The 21,226-nt window shown below is 44.5% G+C and overlaps 1 protein-coding gene across 1 annotated transcript in view; it reads right to left on the bottom strand.

Moving 5' to 3' along the window:
* LTBP2 (latent transforming growth factor beta binding protein 2) overlaps window positions 1-21,226 on the bottom strand; it is a 142,156-nt gene that overhangs the window by 73,347 nt on the left and 47,583 nt on the right. Inside the window, exons 4-8 of the mRNA XM_081857916.1 lie at window positions 9,168-9,355; window positions 6,199-6,369; window positions 4,478-4,672; window positions 3,119-3,399; window positions 491-593 (exon numbers count right to left, since the gene is read on the bottom strand). Of these exons, the coding sequence (XP_081714042.1) occupies window positions 491-593; window positions 3,119-3,399; window positions 4,478-4,672; window positions 6,199-6,369; window positions 9,168-9,355 (938 nt within the window). The remainder of the gene's footprint in view (window positions 1-490; window positions 594-3,118; window positions 3,400-4,477; window positions 4,673-6,198; window positions 6,370-9,167; window positions 9,356-21,226) is intronic.

The raw sequence follows: 21,226 nt of genomic DNA, 5'->3' as shown, positions 1-21,226 counted from the left end.
CATCTAAAGCAGGCCTGTAAGTCTGTAAGGCTGAGTATGCAACCTCACCAGCCAATATGCAGGAATACCTCCTAAAATGACGGGCACTGTTTTCCAGTTTTCTCCTGCCTAATTTCTCTGACATGGAACAAACATCAGACTGCCCTTGGGTTTTACAGATCTGGTATATAAGCAGACCACAAAGTTCTGAGCCAGCAACCGCGTCAAACCAATTCCTGCTGGCACCTAAACTGACACTGCAGCCAAGTAATCATCCCTGAGAATACCATATTACATGCTTTCTCCTGCCCAAGTGCATTCAGGATCATGTCCAGGAAGAAACAGTGTCTCTAAAACAAGTGGCCATGCCTTGTGCTACTTTCCAGTTCCAAATGGGTCAGTCCAAATGGATCAGTAACAACCTAGTTTATGTTCAGCCTCATGCCCTGCATTGGCCCTACAAGACTTGTAGATGGCAATGCTAATGATTTCTCCCTTAGATAGCACTTACCTGGTTTCGATGGACATGGGATGCATCTGCTGACCCCCCAAAAGGCCCCCACACTGCCACAACAATCCTCATAGCTGGCCAGACCAGGTAGTGGGTCAGCACACTAGAAAGAGAAATGGGGGGGGGGGAGAGATAGCATCAGAATCTTGTGCTATTTGTACTTTGGAAGGAAGTCTACATTAAGCCCTATGCCCAATCTTTCATTCCATTATTTCAGGGGCAGCACATTGTAGACCACAGCTAAAGGTGCCAAGATGCCAGTGATGGGAAGGAGAGGTACAGGCCTGCCTTTCTGTGGAAGAGTAGGGGTTAGGGATGAATAAATCTGTCAATGTTGATTTGTCTCGGTTTCTACTTTTTCCATTCTTTAAGTTCTGTTCCACATCACTTAATGGGCTTAAAAAAAAGACCACATAAAAATTATATGCATTTCCAAGAACATTTCTCCTAACAAATGCATTTTTGTTTAATGTACACATTTTCCCCTCATGCTGAGCATTTTGCATGTTGTTTACACTAATATGACATTTTATCTGTGCCCTTTCCCCTAACACAGACATTTTTGGGTTAGAGAACTACATTGCAAAATTCAGAGCAGTGTAAATGTTGAAGGATAGCTGTTCCTTCACTTTGTGTTAAGGAGTTTCGCAGTGAAATGCAAACCAAACAAACTTCTCCTCCATCTCTAACAATGGTGCTTGCATTATTCTTAGGCGTCATTACAGGCACCCATGCTCCCTGCAGGGCCAGAGGTGTATTTTAAGACAGTAAACAGTCTCGCAGACAGGAAAACGAGAGCCTGCCTGTATCTTTGGCTCTTGGAAAGCCAGGGTATTAGTATTAGATACAAGGTATTACTGTTATGTTTGAGCAGCAGAGCATGACCCAGAGATAATATCACCAAGCAAAGCCTTTGGATAAAACAAATGCCTTTTCACAGACGTACATCTATTAACTCGCGGGATGGGAAGACAATTCCAGACCTTGTGGGGACATTTGTGGTGAGGCGTTTTCATTTACTTAATGAGTATTTCCCCCCCTCCTAACAAGGCCCTCTGGATTACAGTCTCCCCCATTAGAGCTGAATTGTCGTAGTCCACAGGCCAAATTTGGCACTCATCCATCGCCAAAATGGCCGTGTGCCCAGCACTCACATTCCAATAAGTATGGCTTCAGACTGAAACGGAAGAGACAAATGCTTCCTGCCCAGGCTCCTAGCCATCACCTAGTCTGCTCGGCTGCGGACCCTGCTCCAGTGGAACGAAACAAGAGAAGAACAAGGTAGCTGCTTTCCCCACTCCCACCCCCTGAAGTTACCTATAGAACCCTACCTGAGATGAAGTAAGGCCTAAATGTCTCTCCGCCTTTCACTAAATCCGCCAGTCAGCACTTGGGGGAACAAATAAGTACTAAAGAAAAACAGCGACTGCATGGATCATTTACTCTCATAAAGTGGAATTGGGATTTTCCAACCCTATTATTATAGGCAAAATGTTTCATACCAAATTTTCAGAATGAATCCATGTAGAATTGCTTGGCTGAGAAGACCTAGTACTAGGAATCAGGATGGAGCCGAGTCTGACTAATGTCAAAATTGATTGCCTTGGGCATGGATCCCAAATGACACAGACTGTCCCCTGAAAATCTGGGTTAAAAATGCAATGTAGCAATCTAAAAAATACATACAAGCATTATTCTGAACTCCTGTATAATTCCATAGAATCTATGAAACAAGAAAGAAGGAAGGGAAGGGAAGGGAAGGGAAGGGAGGAAAAGAATAGGGCTAGACTGCACTACTCATGTGAATTTTCTTTCCCTAGAAGCTTCAAGGGAAATGAATTTTAATCAATACCAAGCATTTGTTTATTGTGAGAAGAGTTTTGATATATATTCATTTCCTACTAAAATCTTAACTAGCTATAAAAAGAGTGTCCTTTGGACCCAGATTGTTTGAGTGTATATGTGTGAGGAAAAACAGACAGTAAAAGGGCTGGAACAAAAAGTCTCAGAACAATGTATGGTCAAGGTAGCATCAGTTGATCTGCACTTCTATTGACTCACAGGACTAGATGTGCTCTTTGAAGATGTGCAAAGTGCTTCAGACCACAGGCTCAGTGCCTGCTTTGTGAGGAAGGGTTTCTGGGGGAAGGAAAAAGCGCTACCTACAGAATTGAATGAACCCTGCCTGGCATTTTTTGTTTGACTTTCTAGAGCATTTGTAGGCTGAGGTAATTTTAAAAATACGGTAATTGTACATTCTCCCTGGTGGACCAAAATGCCTGAATCATTGTCCTTGATCTTTTAAATGTTTGTAGCTGCCTCTATTTCATCGTTTTTACCTGCTTTTATCCATTAGTTTTCCGCCGCTGCTTCTTTTGCTTGACGATAATTTTTGCATTTTTTAATTTTTTCATTGCATTCAACATTACCTTATGATGTTACATTGGATTTTTCAAGAGAAGGTGGGATACAAATGTTTTCAATAAATAAAATCAAATAATACAAAATGACATTTCATGCGCATGTTCAGGGTTCACACACACACACACTGCATTCATTAATCTCACATTCCATAACCTACACCCCAAGTGTGCGAACAAAATTGAGTTAAGACAGAATAGCTCTGACCTTTCCATGCACTGACTCCATGTAACACTTTCCCACTAGGTCCTGAGGCCTCTGCTGCTGATGTCTCTCTGTGACAATGTTGTTGTTGTTGATGGTGATGGTGGTGGCGTTATCACTGTACTGGTGGGAACCCAATGGAAACTGAGATATCAACACAGCTTCAACACTGTTCTCTTCCGACTGATCTGCGTCACTTTTCACTCGAGCTACCTGATGGATCTGCACAGCAGCTTCCGGAGGGTGGTTGATATGTACGTTCACAAGGGAAGGGTTTCTGGAAGCTGGAAGGAAAGTTTGTCAATGGAAACATGACTTTGCTTCTTGCTCTGCAGCAACCTACAAATTTCTAGAGGGGTTAGTGGATATACTCTGACATTTGCTCCATTGGCAGGACCACACTGGTTCTCAGTACAACCATGAGATTGAAAAGCAGCAGCCATCGCTGTTCATTTATGGCCCAAAATGTACAAACAAGGGAAATAACTTTTGACTTGCCATGAAGCCCAGAGAAAACAACGAAACCTGTGAGTATCAGAATACAGTGGTACCTCTAGTTACAAACTTAATTCGTTCCAGAGGTCCGTTCTTAACCTGAAACTGTTCTTAACTAGAGGCATGCTTTTGCTAATGGGGCCTCTTGCTGCCACTGCATCGCCAGCACACGATTTTCATTCTCATCCTGGGGCAAAGTTCGCAGCTCAAGGTAACTCTTCCAGGTTAGCGGAGTTTGTAACCTGAAGCGTTTGTAACTTGAGGCATCTGTAACTCGAGGTACCACTGTATGGACAAGAATATTAGCATCATCCATTGGCTTCTTTCTAGGCTATGCGTAGATTATGGCCTACATGAGTGGTTTATTATGAATTCTAGACCAGGGGTTTTACCTATGTGAAGGGAGTGTGGCTATTTCTTTATGAGGATTTTAATTAAGAAATTCAGAAACCTCTACTTAGGTCCTCTATTTGTGTGTGTGTGTGTGTGTGTGTGTGTGTGTGTGTGTATCTATATATCTCAAGCATATCTAATAATTAATTAGAATACAAAGCAGATACCTGCATGGCAGTAAAAGGTAGTGCTGTCACAAAAGGAGTCCTAAGCACAGGTGCACATCTAAGCCAACATCCTATATATGTATTTATCTTGAAGCACACACAATTGAGCAGTACTAAGATTGTGAATAGTTAAGCAGAGTTAGGGATGTTTTTGTAGAGAACCATCCCTTCTTCTATAAGGCACTTATCATCTGATAATTATTTTACCACTTCATGGCAAGAGAAAGGGGGGGGGAGGCAAAGGCATGCCCAATATAAGCTCCACACACCAGCAGCCTATAAGAAACAACGAGGCTAGTCTGCTTACCAAGTTGGTTGGATAAAGGAAGTGTATACGTTGAATGTTTCATGGAGTTGCTTGCCAAGCTATTTGGCACGTCTTTTTTCCTTTCCACTTTCAAAGCTGGTAGGTGGCAGAACTTCCCTGTAGAGTTAGATGGGCACCAGCATTCATCCCTGCCCACACAGCGTCCCCCATTTAGACAGGGAATCTGGCAGAAATCTGTAAAGAAAGAAAATCTGTAAGTGAAAGCCAGAGATGGAACGCAGATGAATGTCCAAAAGCTCACCCTAGCCAGCAAATAGGCCAGTACCTGTCCTATCAAGAAGTCTCAGTCACAGAAAGATGTCAAGCTGTCCCAGTTATGAAGGACGCCAAGCGTGTAAGCTAACTCTACTTCCAAAGATGACTAAGCAACTTTCTGCCTGTGGTGCTTGAAGGCACTTCTATCCTCAGCCCTACTATTTATGCCATGAAGGAATGTTACTAACATGGGCTAGATGAGCGTGCAATATGGCCAAGGCAGGTTTCATTTTCCAATTCAACATGTTAAGCCAAAACAGATTGAAACCTCGAATCGGAAGACACCCTAAAATTCAACCACAGGGAGGGAGCATTTGCGTTCTTCTTCTGTGAGAGCCTGTGCAGGGCCATTCCACAAAACTACTAGATAGGGTCAAACTCTAGGGTCAGCCCTTCCCCAACCTGTTGTTGTTGTGTCATTTAGTCGTGTCCGACTCTTCGTGACCCCATGGACCAGAGCACGCCAGGCACTCCTGTCTTCCACTACCTCCTGCAGTTTGGTGAGACTCATGTTTGTAGCTTCGAGAACACTGTCCAACCATCTGGTCCTCTGTCGTCCCCTTCTCCTTGTGCCCTCCATCTTTCCCAACATCAGGGTCTTTTCCAGGGAGTCTTCTCTTCTCATGAGGTAGCCAAAGTATTGGAGCCTCAGCTTCACGATCTGTCCTTCCAGTGAGCACTCAGGACTGATTTCCTTCAGAATGGAGAGGTTTGATCTTCTTGCAGTCCATGGGACTCTCAAGAGTCTCCTCCAGCACCATAATTCAAAAGCATCAATTCAAATCAGCCTTCTTTATGGTCCAGCTCTCACTTCCATACATCACTACTGGGAAAACCATGGCTTTCCCCAACCTAGAGCCCTCTAATGTTTTGTAGCTCTAGTCATCTGGAGCTGGTGGGAGTTGCACTCCAAAACATCTGGAGGGCACCAGCTGGGGAAAGTTGCTCCGGAGCAATGGTTAGAGGGCTGACCTGTCCAGCTCACTGAAATTTCCTGTGCAATTACAGTTTCAGCAAGATCAGAAGAAAGGCTTCAGCTGCCATAATAATTAGGAACGGCATAAAAGCTTCAGCCAACTCTCCTGGTTTCCACACAAGCGAAAGGAGAGAACAGGAAGAAATTAGGTGTTGGGAGTCAGACCCAAAAGCTAATGCCAATGAAAGCAGAAAATTGGCCCTGACAAGAAGAATTGCAGCAATGCCTGTCTGAGACTCTGACTGAACTGCTGTATTGAGAGGAGGACAAAAGGTAACTGTATTCGACCTCTTGTCTCAAAGAGGGCAGGACCAGTCTCGGAGAAGACTCATTTTCAGGCCAATTGAGCTGTCATCCTCCTTCTGCTCTGAACTCTGCTCCTGCAGTGAATTGCTAGTCTCGTGGATGAATACAACAGAGGAAGATAGATAAACCTTGTGAAAGGGGTCAGACATATGGGAAGACTCACAGATACGGAAGCCAGATTTAGGGTCATGGTCATGCCCGCCCTGGCTGTACAGGGTGGTGGTGTCTCCTTTCTCACAGCTGTTGTAGCAGCGGCCATGTCGACAAGTTTGTTTACAGATTGTGGGAGTGAAGATAATCTTTATCTTCCTGATTTTTTCTGTCAGGTTGACACCTGCAAAGAAAAGAAAAATGACCATCACAGAGCAGAAAGATGTGTCTGAGCACCTTAGTTTAGCACAGGAGTGAGGGACTTGTGGTCCTCCAGATGCTGGATTCTCACTCCCATCAGCCCAGCCAGCATGGCCAATGGTTCCAGGGATGATGGGACTTGTACTGGCTTAGGGAATGGATGGAAGAACATAACAAGAGTCTGCTGTACCAGGCCAATGGCCCATATAATGTAGCATCCTGTTTTTGCAGTGGGCAACAATAAGGCCTATATTACAAGCCCTGATATTACAAACTCTATAAAAGCAATAAGTACAGACTACTAAAGGGTGAACAGGAGGATTTAGTAGATTACGCAGCGAACCCACAGAATACATTTCAAGGATTTACTTAAATAAAACTAGGGAAAAGGGATAAAATGCATTAACTGAAAGAAGCACGAGGCATTTCTGTATCAGAATGACAATAAATTCTTTCCTCCTTTATTTCTCGGCCCTGTTTTAAGGAAGGAAAGGAGACTGGGAAAGCTACCCTAAAGGGAAATGCTTGGATGTAATAATAATAATAATCTACAATATTAATGCCTCCCACCAGAACAGAGCACATGGCTGCATTCCAGTCTACTCCGGTCCTACTCCAGCTGAGACGTGGGGAGGGAGAGAGAGACAGCCAGGCCAATTAGTTGAAGTGAAGGTAGAGGAATGTTGGGTAGATCAGTTAGGGTAGAGATGTCAAAGCTGAGGGGGAAAAGCTTGATGCCTCACCTCAAAAAGGATATTGGGGAGCTGGAAAGGGTTCAGATAAGGGCAACCAAAAGGATGGAGGCAATGGAGCAATGATGAGGAATGAGTACAACATTTGTTTTATTGTATTTTTAAAATTAAGGATGTGTTAATGCCCCAGTGGATTTGTTGTTATGTATTTTTATTATGCATTGGTTTTATAGTTGTAAGCCGCTTAGAAACCATTCTGGCATATAAGCAGTATACAAATTAATAAACAGTAACATTTGGGGCTTTTTAGTTTGGAGAAAAGGCAAGTAAGAGGAGACGATGATAGATGTGTAAAAAATTAGGCATGGTATGAAGAAAGTGGTGAGAGAAAAGTTTTTCTCCCTCTCTTATAACACTAAAACTCGGGGAACATCCAACAAAGCTGAATGCTGAAAGACTCAGGGCAGACAAAAGACGGTACTTCTTCACTCAGCACATAGTTCCCCCACAGGAAGCAGTAATGGCCCCAAACTTGGATGGATTTAAAAGACAATGAGACACATTCATGAAAGACAATGCTATCAATGGCTAGTACGCATGATAGTTATGTTTCATCTCCACCTGGAGTGCCAGTTCGGGTAGGAAATGGGGGGGAGGGTGTCAACGTACGTGACATAGTGATGTTGCGTCCAGGCATCGCGCATGATGTCACAATATTGTGAATGACGCCCTGATGTCAGATGTGACGCTCATGAAAACCCCTCAGAATTTTATGAATATACACTTCTTTGTATGCAGTTCTGACCAATATACACATTTTTGCAAGTCATTTTCCTAATATAATGTATTTTTGTATGTTATTTTCACCAATGATTTTTAATTTACATACTCCCTTTATATATTCATTTTTGTACATTTTGTTTGATTGGGTGTAGAACTGAACTGCAAAATTTGAAGAAGTGTGAATTTTGAAGGATAACAGTTTTTCAGCTTGCATATTAGTTTGAAAAGTGTAAATTAGGTAGTTTCTTATGAAAATGCAAATTAAATCATCATCAGCATCACCATCATCAGCATCATTCTCACCCCCGCCTGTAGATAGCTAAATTCTGTGCTGATACTTTGGAATATATACCTAATCAGGCCCACAGAAATGAGTGCTTGTGTAAACATTACTCACTGTATTGCTACAGATTGCTAGCACATGTACATGGCTATGGCATTCTCAATTACTATACCCTACCTTAATGGTGGAAGGGACACGGGTGGCGCTGTGGTCTAAACCACTGAGCCTAGGGCTTGCTGATCAGAAGGTTGGTGGTTCGAATCCCTGCAACGGGGTGAGCCCCCGTTGTTTGGTCCCTGCTCCTGCCCACCTAGCAGTTCGAAAGCACGTCAAAGTGCAAGTAGATAAATAGGTACCGCTCCAGAGGGAAGGTAAACGGTGTTTCCGTGTGATGCTCTGGTTCGCTAGAAGCAGCATAGTCATGCTGGCCACATGACCCGGAAGCTGTCTCCGGACAAACGCCAGCTCCCTCAACCTATAGAGCGAGATGAGCGTGCAACCCCAGAATGGTCTGCGACTGGACCTAACGGTCAGGGGTACCTTTACCTTACCTTAATGGTAAAGGTAAAGACCCCTGGAAGGTTAAGTCCAGTCAAAGGCGACTATGGGGAGCAGCGCTCATCTCGCTTTCAGGCCGAGGGAGCTGGCATTTGTCCACAGACAGCTTTCCGAATCATGTGACCAGCATGACTAAACCACTTCTGGTGCAACAGAACACCGTGACAGAAACCAGACTGCACAGAAAGGCTGTTTACCACCCTTCTGCAGCAGTACCTATTTATCTACTTGCACTGGCATGCTTTTGGACTGCTAGGTTGATAGGAGCTGGGACAGAGTGAGGGGAGGTATTTGAACTGCTGACCTTTTGATCAGCAAGCCCAAGAGGCTCAGTGGTTTAGACCACAGCGTCATCCTCATCCCACTATCTTGATGGACTCCCCACCACCACCACCACCCACATTGCATGAAGCCTGTGTTTAGAAACATTTGTCGAAGAAACCTGGCTCATTCTTTAGACCTTACCCCCGTGAGGTGAAGATGGTTCTTGAAATGCCGTACGTGGCCCAGAACTGCTCTGTTCAAATCCATTCCCATTCGGCAAGGCATTGGATATGAGCTGGTCATTATTGGTGGCTGGATAGCGTCGGACTGTACGAGAGGACCCTGTGTGCAGCTGAGGGGTAGCAACAGAACGACTTTGGCTCTGAGACCTGTTGAAAAGAAAGCAGAGCTAACATCTGTGCTGGATAAAATGATATAAATCTTTCTCTCTCTTTTATTGATTTTCATACCAAATTCGACAAAGAAAGAAGAAAGAGATACAAAAACAAAGAAAAAAGGAGGAAGAAGTGCCAATCAGTTCCCATTAAAAATGCAATATCCACCGATACATCCATCTTAGGTTAAACATATAAATTGATGTCCAAATGTTGAAACAACTATCCACATGTAGTTGATAAGAAACACACTCAAATGTAGCTAGGGTGGTACAGTCCTCACACCACTGCATAATAGACGGTGGGTGTTTATCCTTCCAGGCTTGTAATATAAGGCGGTGTACACATTACCAGCTTAAAATGCAGCTAAATCAGGCATAGGCAAACTCGGCCCTCCAGAAGTTTTGGGACTACAACCCTCATCATCCCTAGCTAACAGGACCAGTGGTCAGGGATGATGGGAACTGTAGTCTCAAAACATCTGGAGGGCCGAGTTCGCCTATGCCTGAGCTAAATTGTTCTTATTCTCAATTGGGATTGAAGCTGGTTTTGGGGAAAATGTATCAATAGGAAATGACAGGATAGATATGGATTTGGGCTAACATTGTGTGCATGCCACTTCCCAAACCAGCCATGGGAATGCACTGGTTGTAGAGTTCACAGGAGTGCGTACACAGTCTAAGTCTCTTGGCAACCATAAAGGTTCATGAAATCCCCTCTGTTGTCCTTTCATTAATCCCCAAATTACAGGAATATAATTTAAAAGTAAATGGACAGCTGCAAATATCAAGGGTTTCACCAATACAAAACTGATACAGACAACACTTCAGTCCAAAAAAGGGAGTATCATTGGCCATGCCCACAACAGATGTCACAGCATTTCCAGCAATACACCTCCAGCTTCTATCTGTGTTCGACATTGCCATTCTTTCTGACTGCATCAGAGGGAGAGATGAACCTGGAAGCTCCTCTTCATCAGCTCCATTTGGACCAGCTGCTATTTGATTCTCTCAGAACCGTCTCCTCCACTGCCATTACGCAACTTTATTATGTAACATTATGAAAGACTTAGGATCTGGACATGCATATTTCCCTCTTTTCTTCATATCCACCCAGTGGCGTAGCGTGGGGGGTGCCAGGGGTGCCGGCCGCACCGGGCGCAACTTCTGGGGGGGCGCGAGTCCAGAGGGAAGGGACAAGTTCCTTCCTCCGCCGGCCTCCCCGCCCCCGCCGCCCCCGCCACCCTTGCGCCCTAGTGCGCGCGCGCCCCCCGCCGCCACCGCTGCGGCTGCGCTCCACTCACTGCTCGCAAGAGGAGCAGCCACTGCAGCAGCGCCGCCGCCGGCACCAACACCTCCGCACCCCGCCGCCGCCGCCATCCCCTCGGCCCAGCCACAGGCGGCGGCTGCTTCTGCCGACTGGGGGGGAGGAGAGCTCCGAGGGGCCTCGCCGCGCCCTGCGCTCCCCAACACCCTCCGAGAGGAAGCCGGCGGGCGGGCGAGGGTCTCCCAGCTGAAGGGGGTGCCGCTAGCTTCGGCTCTCAGCGCAACTCTCAGCTGGGGGGGGGTCGGGCGAGGACGGAGCGCGGCTGGAAGCCCCCGGTCCAGGCCGGGGGGGGGGGAGGAGAGGCGCTCGCCAAGCCCCAATCTGGAGCGCCTCGGAGCGCGGGCTCCACCTACAGCCCAAGGAGAGGAGGGGGCGGGGAGGCGCCCGAGGGGAGGGGGCTTCGGCTGCCTCGGCCCGCGGGGGCGCCGCAAATAATAAATTTAATAAATTCCTGCTGAGCCTTAAGGGGGGGGTCCTTGGCTCCTTCGCTCGCCCCCAGCCCCAGTGGCGTAGCGTGGGGGGTGCAGGGGGGGCCGGCCGCAACATCTGGGGGGGCGCGCTCGCACTCGAGTGCTAAAATCCAGGGGTTAGGGGGCGCAAATTACTTGCCTTGCCCCGGGTGCTGACAACCCACGCTACGCCACTGTATCCACCCCCACCATTCTTTTGACTTGTATCTTTTGGTTTTAATCATTCAAAATTGTAAGCTGCCTAGCCTCTCACCATTGCTGAGACACGTGGAAGCAACCAGCTTAAATGGCTTCCAGGATCATTCCAGACTACTTTTTTACAGCTGCCTCCAGAGAATTCAGCCCCTTGTGAATGAATTTAGCCAGTGCTATTTCTCTAGAAACAGAGATGCTAGAACTCACCATGAAAACGTTCTCTTAGAATGACAATGGCGCCCATCTGAGAGGTGCCGGAACTAAGTTCCGGCAAGTTCCAGCTGATAAACAGCCCTGAATCTAGCCACCATTCACAAGAATACAAAAAGCTTGTGGGGTAGCAATAATATATATCTGTTGGGTCCTCTTGAGTTGTGCATAACCATTTTGGCACATCCTCAGTTCAAAACCACTTCAAGAAGTTTTCCCATAGCTCAAATTTATCTGGGCTCAGAAAACAACAACACCCCAGAAGTCATGCACGCAGTGTGTTAAGTGAATTGGCCCTGAGCAAAGGGCCATCACCGCTGTGACTGGGCAAGATGGTAATGTATTTATGATGAAAGTGCTGTTGTTGTCCTAAGCCTCTCATCTCCCTCCAGCCGTGAGTGATCCCACAAAAGCCTACTCATCTTCTGCAAGGGCTGAAGCGCATTCCCATTCCTGCCTCTGGCATTGACAAGGAAAGAGATGTAGCCAGAAAAGAAGCCTGGCCAAGAAAATAAACAGAACACGCAACCCATAAAAGTCGTGAAAGAAACTTTTAGAGGGAATGAACACCCATGAGTGAATTTGCATTCCCCACCCCCACCCCTGGGTAATTTTATTTATGGGGCCTGGCATTTCGCAGCAGTCAAGCAAACAATACGCATACACTCCCAGTTCCCAAGGCCACTCTTCAGTGCCCACTTAACACATGCTGGTTGTCACCCCAACAGAGCAAAGCTTGTTTTAACTCAGCGGATTCTAAACCTCTTTCTTCCTAGGCTTTTCAACCCATTCCACCCTGTTGGCTCCCATTTTGCTTTCAGGGGATCAGTGCCAAACTTTCCAGACAGCTTTGTTTGTAAGTACCCTGACCCACCCTGTATTTTTCAGCATCCTAAATGAGCCAGGGCAGAGTCAGTACTGAGATCTCCAAAGAAGCCTAAAGTGAGTCAGTGAGATTAAATAGGTCTTATGCGAGACACTTAAGCCCCACAAGTTGTATCAGATTCCCTGCACGTTCCTACTTCCACAGCATCTATATACAACGTGCATTTGCACAATACAGACTTGTACGCATGAGATCCCAGTTTCGATGCAGAGCTTAAAGAAGCTCCAAGAAGCAGGGCTGGGCGGGGGGGGGGGAGTCCTACCTGAAACCCTGAACATTTGGATTCAAGGTTTGCTGCTAAATTTAGGGGTTAACTATATCAAACTATTGGTTTGAGCAGCATGAGCCACCTCTTTCTTATACTTGGGGGTGGGTTTGGAGAGAGAACTCATTCTAAAAGAATTCCCACTATGTTAACTTTGGTGGCTCAGTCATTAACTATTATTTGAAATCTGGTCCTCAGCCTGCTTTATCTTGCAACATGAATCTTGTGTACATATTGAAACAAAGTACAATGAACTCGATCCTGAGAGTTGCTAATTGAAGGGGGACTATCTCATCCTCATATTCCCCCCACCCAAGAAAGATTGTCTGGAGGGTTGAGGTCCTCTTGAACAGTGTGGGTAGTGCACAGGGAGTTCTTGGAGAAGGGAGAGAATTGCCCTAAGTCAGATACAGGCTGGGATGCGGGTGGCACTGTGGGTTAAACCACAGAGCCTAGGACTTGCCAATCAGAAGGTCGGCGGTTCGAATCCCCACGATGGGGTGAGCTCCCGTTGCTCGGTCCCTGCTCCTGCCCACCTAGCAGTTTGAAAGCACATCAAAGTGCAAGTAGATAAATAGGTACCGCTCCGGCGGGAAGGTAAATGGCGTTTCTGTGCGCTGCTCTGGTTCGCCAGAAGAGGCCTAGTCATGCTGGCCACATGACCCGGAAGCTGTACACCGGCTCCCTCGGCCAATAAAGTGAGATGAGCGCCGCAACCCCAGAGTCAGTCACAACCGGACCTAATGGTCAGGGGTCCCTTTACCTTTACAGATACAGGCACCTGGTGCAAAACAGAGCTCCATTCACACAAGGTGCTTCTGATTCGGGGTGATTCCCTCTTCCCACTTCAGCCCTCTTTACTGCAGCCTTCACTGTTCAGGAGGGTTTTTGAGCCTCCACTAGGGAGACACAAAGCTACAATTCTCAGTTTCTCTTATTTTCTCATTTTTCCAATCTTAAGTTCAGTTTGCCAAATTTCCACATCAGCCTGCAATTTTTTAAAAAAAATTAAGCATCATCATGAAAATTCACTAGCATTTTAGTGAGCATTCTTCCTGTTGCACACACTTTACAAGCAATTCCCTTAACATCACATATTTTTGTAAGTTATTTTCACTAATATTTATGCACAATGTCTCCTGATACATGGGTTTGTACATGCAGCTGAAGAACTGCATTGCAAAATATGGAGAAATACAAATTTTGAAGGAAAGCCGTGTTTCAGTTTGCGAATTGTTCAGGGAGTGTGCATTGTTGAAAGGAAGTTAATGGTCTAGACTGCTCAGCCACAGCTCTGAGCCCAACAAAGGACAATCTTTTCCACTTTCCAAATGAGCCATGGCACTATGCGTTCTCCAGCATTTCTCAGCTGCTTTGAGCTTATCAGCTTCATTATCACATATCTGATCGACATGAAGATAAGTCTGATAAGGTTACTGAGATGAACATTCTGATACCCAGGCAGGTACAAATGGGAGTTCTCATAAAACTATTATGAGTACAAAAAGTATCTCCATCTCTGAGCACCAGGCGGGAACATTCTAGCGGCTGTTCTATTAGCATTTCATTCAGAATTTTTCAGCTTCTGTTTCATCCACACACTTTCCCATTCAGCTGCACGCAGCCTTCCTTCATCCCTCATTGATGGTTGTTTAACATTCCTGTGGTAACCACAGGAATCACTTTTTTGAAAAACAAAAAATTACACTAGTAAAAAGGCAATAAAAGGGATGCAGCACCAGGAACTGAGCTGTCCAGAACAACATGAGTGAGTTGTTATAGTAGAGAAACATGTTCTAAGATTTCATGGAGTTCACCCTAGAGCTCTATAGGCATGTAAGAATGGAATGGCTGAGCTACCAAACATATGAATTTTCTCACTGGCAGCACATTTAGTGGAAGAAGTTACACACACACACACACACACACACACACACACACACACACACACACACTATTTGGGTATTCTAAGGAATCACAGTTCTGGCAACACCATGTGCCATCATGATTTTCAGACAACTCCCATCAACCACACGCAGCACAACCAATGACCAGCGATGGTGAGACCTGGAGTACAAAACATCTGGAGGGCATAAGGCTGCCCTAGGCCTTACCACTGAGCAAGGTGAATAACCTAGTAAATAAAAGCTCCTTTTAAAAAGCATATTCTAAGTTGGATAAACAGTGGCAAATGAGGCTCAGTGTAAATAAGTGTAAAGTGCTGCAAATTCTGGAGGAAAAAATCCTAGCTCCACCTACACACCAATGAGACTGAAGAAGTGATAAATCAGGGGAAAGATCTTGAGGTGGCATGTAAACTTATTGTGCAATGGCAATTCTATGCTAGGTACTATTTGGAAAGGGACTGAAAATGAAACAGCTGTTATTTTAACATCACTATACAAATCTATACTGGAATCCCTTTTGGAAAACCCTTTGCAGTTCTTGTTGCTCCATCCTCACAAAGATATTATACAATAGGAATAGGTGCAAAAAGAAACAAGAAACAAAGTAGTCAGAGGATTACAGCACCTTTCCTATGAGAAATTGCTGAAAGCTTTTGTGACAGTTCTTCCTATGCATTCTATAGACCAGGGGCTAAGCTTATTTACCCAGTCAGTAAATCCTTTCAGCTGTACTGGATCTTGCTTTTCCTGGGATCTCAATAGCCCTGATGGTGTTTCTCTCTCCTTTCAGATGCCACACCCCATGGCTTCTCCTGAGTTTAGAAAATGCCAGCGAGAAGTCATGGACATAGTACTTGGGACAGCATTCCCACAAGGGATTTCAAATGCACAGGCCCTGGACCTGGAGTTGAATCCAACTGCTTGCTTGTTTGCTCTTCCTTTTTCTAGAGGAAGTCCTTGACCGGCAGCTCACTCTTTAGAATGTTGATTGTTCTGTTCTCTAATGCTGCTCCTGAGTGGCTTCAGCAAATCTCACAAGACCTGGACATTCCATACAGGCACACAGATATAAAGAACTAACTTTGCACAAATATCCTCCAGCACGAGGCTCAATTTCCCCCACCCCATGATAGCCGACTTGCAGCTCAGAATGAGGCCCCCTGGATCCAGGTAAGGTCTTTCCCCACCCCATAATGCTTAGGCGATGGCTGGTGCTGCAATGCAGACCATACATGAGATACACTGGGATACTTTTACTACCCTGCACTTTTGATAAGGTCAATGGTCATTTTACGAAGCATAAAACATCATAGGGATAATGAGAATTACATCCAGAACCTCTCCTAGAATCAAAGCAAGATCAGCACAGCCGAAGAAAGGAAATATTTTCATTAACTTTATCAGGATCTCAAAAGCTTCCTAGCCAAAGTAACTTTCCAGTGGTTAACATTATCCAGAAGCTCACACACAGGCCAAAGTTATATTGAGAAACGACTGTCCTGGCCTACAAAGCACAAACTGTTCTTGGAATATCTCCTCCAGCTGTTTGTTTTTACTTTATACACTGAACACAAATATCCATTTTCCTTATTCTTCTAACCCTTTCATTCTTTCCTAGAGTTCATTGTACCACCCAACACTGCCCTCCGAAAGGAATCTGGATGAACTTGTCTGAAGGACTCAGACATTGTGTAGGCAGCAACAAAATGATGGCATCCCATCTAGTGAACTCATCCTTTCCAAGGTCACCCAACACCTCATCATCATAGTATCTCTGCCACACCCTCCATTCTACTTCCCCATTACTCCACCAGTGCCTTGAAACTAGTTCATATGTTTCTAATAAAACAAGCTGATGTCAAAGGTGGAGGCCACAGAACTGTGAGCAAGACTCTTTGGAAACCTTGCTTACAACAAGTGACTGGAGGTCTTATTACATCTGCTCCTATCATTAGCCCCTGAAAGTGCTGCTGTGTGCTGTCCACTGTGCACAGGAAATAATACAAAATGTGATGGATTTCATACAGTCCTGCAAAAATCCTTACAAGTAAAATGGTATGCTTTGGTAACAGGTCTGAATAGAGTTTTTAAGTAGACTTATGAGAGGTCATGGGGGTGGGGTGGGGGGATGCAATGAAGAGCTGAATTCACCTGCCAGGTTTCAAGAATCAAGGAGCCATAATTTGACACTAAAGAGCATGCTCTGTCTGCAAAAGGTTCCAGATCTAATCTTTGGCATCTTCAACTAAAAGGATATCATGGAACAGGACTAAGGAGAAATTTGCTTGAGACCCTGGAGAACCACTCATAAGTGAACAGTGTTGGGTTATATGGCTGAACAATCTGGTACTTTTTACTTGCATGGTTTTAATTGGTTCTTATGATAACCATGGGACATATTTTGGCAGTCAATACATTCTTATTTCTCAAGGTTACTGCTTCAGCTGCTGCTCATGCATACACATTTCAGCCCTTTCCATTCTTAGAGGCCATTAAATACTGAAGAAAACAATTTTAGCACACTTAAAAAACAATTTTTTAAAAAAATCAGGATTGTGTTTAAAAGAAGGCTGAAATACGCAAAGTCTGAAAGCAATAGATGACCTGTGTTGACAAACATTTCTGCGCAACCATCCATTCAGAGGAGACCTAGATGCTGCAAGGAAAACTTGGTTTCTCATGTTTCTGTCCTGAGGCCAGGGGTGTACTTGCAATGATGGATTGGCAGGTGGAAGCGAGAGGGGCTCCCCCAGAAATGCTCCCCCCCCAGCCATTTTTCATTGCTTCCCCCTAGCTAGGTTCTGAAAGTATTGTGAGTTTTAGGGGGGAGGTAGGCTGAATGCCTGGGCTTCTTTCTATTTCTTGGAATAGCCACGCTAGCTTTCTGGTGAGGCAATAGCCTAGGTGATGGGCCATTAAAGAGAACAAAGGAAGGGGCTCTGTGTGAGATGGTAAATGGGCAGGGGCCTCTTCCTCAATTTGCAGGCAGTTAGAAGAACAAAGGTAGAGTTGCGTAATGTGAGCTAGAAGCAAAAAGAAAAGTGAGAGGCTAAGAAGCCAAAGAGTCTGAGTGATGTTTGATTTCTGTTTGAATCCAAGGCTGCGGCTATGGAGGAAGCAAGGCCCTGTTCAAGTGTAATGCTGGGAACTCCTCCACTCTAGGCTCAGGTTGTATATATGTGTGAATTAACCATATATCATTCCAAACCTTCCATAAGTGCTTGAAACCTCTGGAACAGGGGTAGGCAACTTAAGGCCTGGGGGCAGGATGCGGCCCAATCGCCTTCTCAATCTGGCCCGCAGATGGTCCGGGAATCAGTGTGTTTTTACATGAGTAGAATGTGTGCTTTTATTTAAAAGGAATCTCTGGGTTATTTGTGGGGCATAGGAATTCGTTCATTATATTCTGGCCCCCCACAAGGTCTGAGGGACAAGGTCTGCTGAAAAAGTTTGCTGACCCCTGCTCTGGAATCTTGCACGACTTGGAGACTGGGGTAGCGTGCAACAGTATATTGAAAGTAATCCCAGTAGAGGGACCTGGGGAACATTTGCAATGCAGAATGTTAGTTCTGTTAAAACAAAAGGAGGCTACAGCAGGAACTTATAGATTATTTTACTGAAAAAATATGAATTACTGGGATACCCTTACAGCTGTTTAGGGTTCCTTCCCTTTTCGATAAACATATCTGCTGAAGAAAAGGAGTTTCCAGTGTCTAATTCCCATATGTCTATACCCATGAAGATACCAGTTATTTGGGACTTGACTCAACAGGCCACCATCCTCCAGCTACTGTACTGAGCATTCATTCTAATTTGGTTGCAGGAATGTTAGACAACACCACATCAAGTTAATGCTATCTCACACTTCCCCTTTCCTTATCTCAAAGAGTCCAGTTTTTGGGGGGAAGAGGGTGTGTTGCACAACCTGAATTTGCTGGCATGTAATTGGATCCCACCCAAAAACAGTGACAGTCTTGAAGTGCCCTCTGCCCTAGATAAAATTGAAATGTGGATATACTGGGCACCTCACAAACGGAGCCCTACTGGACAGAATCTGGAAGGGACCTACAATCTTCCATATTTTCTTATTGGTTTCCACTCTTAAAAATGGAGCATTTTAGAGCCAGTTATTTGTCTAAACTCTTGCTTGTTCCATTAAGATCTGCCTTTATTGAGATGCATTTCCAGGCAATGCCCTCAGCCGTGCTGGATGGGCGTAATAACAAGATTCCATACACAGATCATCTGTATATGTGGACAACTGCAAGAAGACTTTTTTATTATTTGTTACATTGCCCATTATACTCAGAATCTAGGAGACACTTTCTAAATCCTGTTTGTTCAAGAAAGCGGTCTCTCCTTGCTTGGGAGGGTTTTGTGGCTGCTGAGTGACTCAAATGCCTCAGTGACTCATAAAGTGACCCTTTTTGTGCTGGCAGAAGAAAGACTATGTAAAAGGAATAGCAGTAAACTTTTAAGGAATGTTTGGAGGTATAATTTGAAATATGCTGTATATGGTTGTGGTGGCTCCCCAATTCTCTCATTGTATGGTTCTGTTGGTTTAAGAAGAGAATTTGCTGTATATTTTTATTGATTGTCTTTGTATGGTTTTGTCATGGTCTTCGACTAGCACAATAAACTTATTTAACTTGAACAAAGGAGCACATTACTGAGCAACAGGCAAACCCTAACAAATTACTAAAATTAACGGCCGTAAGTTGACCATATCCTATTGATTTCAATGGGTCTATTCTGAGTACAGCTTAATCAGTCATCAGAGACTACACTAGTGGGTGCTGAAATGTTATTAAGTTGCCACCTCATGCTTTCCACAAAGTCTTCACAACTTATTACCTCAGCTTTTCAAGGAACTGTTGACCATCAAAGTCAAGGGCTACAAGGAATGTACACAATTAATGTACACAATTAAAGTGCTGGCAATTCTATTCAGACATCGTTGGTCTAATGGGTGTGTGAGCAGCTTCCAAACAAAGAACTAAATCATGGTCATCTCCTGATAACCAGCCCATTCTGAGAACAAAATAAAAAAATTCCTTCCAGTAGCACCTTAAAGACCAACTAAGTTAGTTCTTGGTATGAGCTTTCATGTGCATGCACACTTCTTCAGATACCAAGAACTAACTTAGTTGGTCTTTAAGGTGCTACTGGAAGGATTTTTTTTTATTTTGTTCTGACTATGGCAGACCAACACGGCTACCTATCTGTAACAGCCCATTCTGTTTCATTTTAAAATTCTCTTTTCAGTTTCTGTCCCATCCATCCACCTTCCCTATTGGCCAGCAGCCCTCCTTGTTTAATGCCATTTAAACCATAAGTCAGTGATTCACTTCCTTCTCTTATGTAATTTTCCACTGAATCACTAGAGAAGAATGGACACCACACAGACAACCAAGCCTACAGGGACAAAAATAAGTAGCCGGGCTTGGAAAGTCCCAAACTAGCCACAACCTAGAAGCTTTCCCTCTTCAATCTATTAAGTGGTCGTGAAATGTCTAGGCAGAATGTGGTTGGGTCATTCTTTGTGTCATAGTGCAGGTGCTTTCAATAGCAGCACTGGGGTTCCTCATATCACACAGCTCACAAACAATGTGAAATACAAAGTAGCTGTTAAGATTTAATTTGGAACGTGGGACAATGTAGAAAACGGCTTATCTCTCCACATTGCACAAGGCAACCAAAGAGAATTTGTCTCACTTCGCTACAATCAGAGAGGGCAAGCCAATAACCACAACACACAAGACTACAAGGCTTCCCAAAAGAAAAGGCCTCTGCTACACAAACCCAGTGTTCCCCCTTCTCTTCTCACTTGCAATAATACTAGCTGGGAACTGTTTCTAGTGCACCAGACACTTCTCTCATCACTCTCCCTCTCAGACAGGAGTGGGATAGCCAAAAATACCTACTTTCCTTGGTAGCTGACCTCTTTTATAAATAATATTTGTTTGACTTTGGAAAGGCATCCAATTGCATGTTGTAACGATGATATCCAGCGCTATAAGTTAATAAATACTTCCATTCAACCATCAAAAGTAGTATAGAAATCAATGGCAATGTCCTGAAATTATTCAGACCTTTTCTCTAGAATTGTCAACTGTGCCGGCCTGAGTATCATACAAATCCCTTAAAAAGCTTCCATAGCAGCAAAAAAGAAAAGAAAAAACACAGCTCTTCCGCCTCCCATACACTCTTTCATGAGTGTTCCAGCCCATCCTCCTCCTCTGCCTGCCATAGAGCAAAACTAACATTCTACTTACTAGAGTCTCTTAAAGCGATTAACTCCAAAAAGAATTTATTAGGTGAAATGGATGAAGCAACATAATTCAAAGCAGCAGTACTCCATAACTAATTCCCAGCTTTATTACCTTAAACGTATGGATGGGTTTGTCTCTCAGAGGTTTTATATTCCTTCTCAAATTAAACAAAGGGAAGATAGAAGGGGAAAGTGCTTCAAAGAAAACACCACTGCCTGCCCGCAAAGTATCTGTCATCAGATTATTGTCTTTTTTGTAGATTTGTTTCTCTAAGGCTTTGCTGTGGTTACTGCTATGACCATATGGAGCAGAAAGTAGTTAATACTGGAAGATC

The sequence above is a fragment of the Podarcis erhardii genome, assembly GCF_964252035.2.
Source record: "Podarcis erhardii genome assembly, chromosome: 1".
Taxonomy (NCBI): domain Eukaryota; kingdom Metazoa; phylum Chordata; class Lepidosauria; order Squamata; family Lacertidae; genus Podarcis; species Podarcis erhardii.
This window is presented reverse-complemented; position numbering and strand designations above follow the sequence as displayed.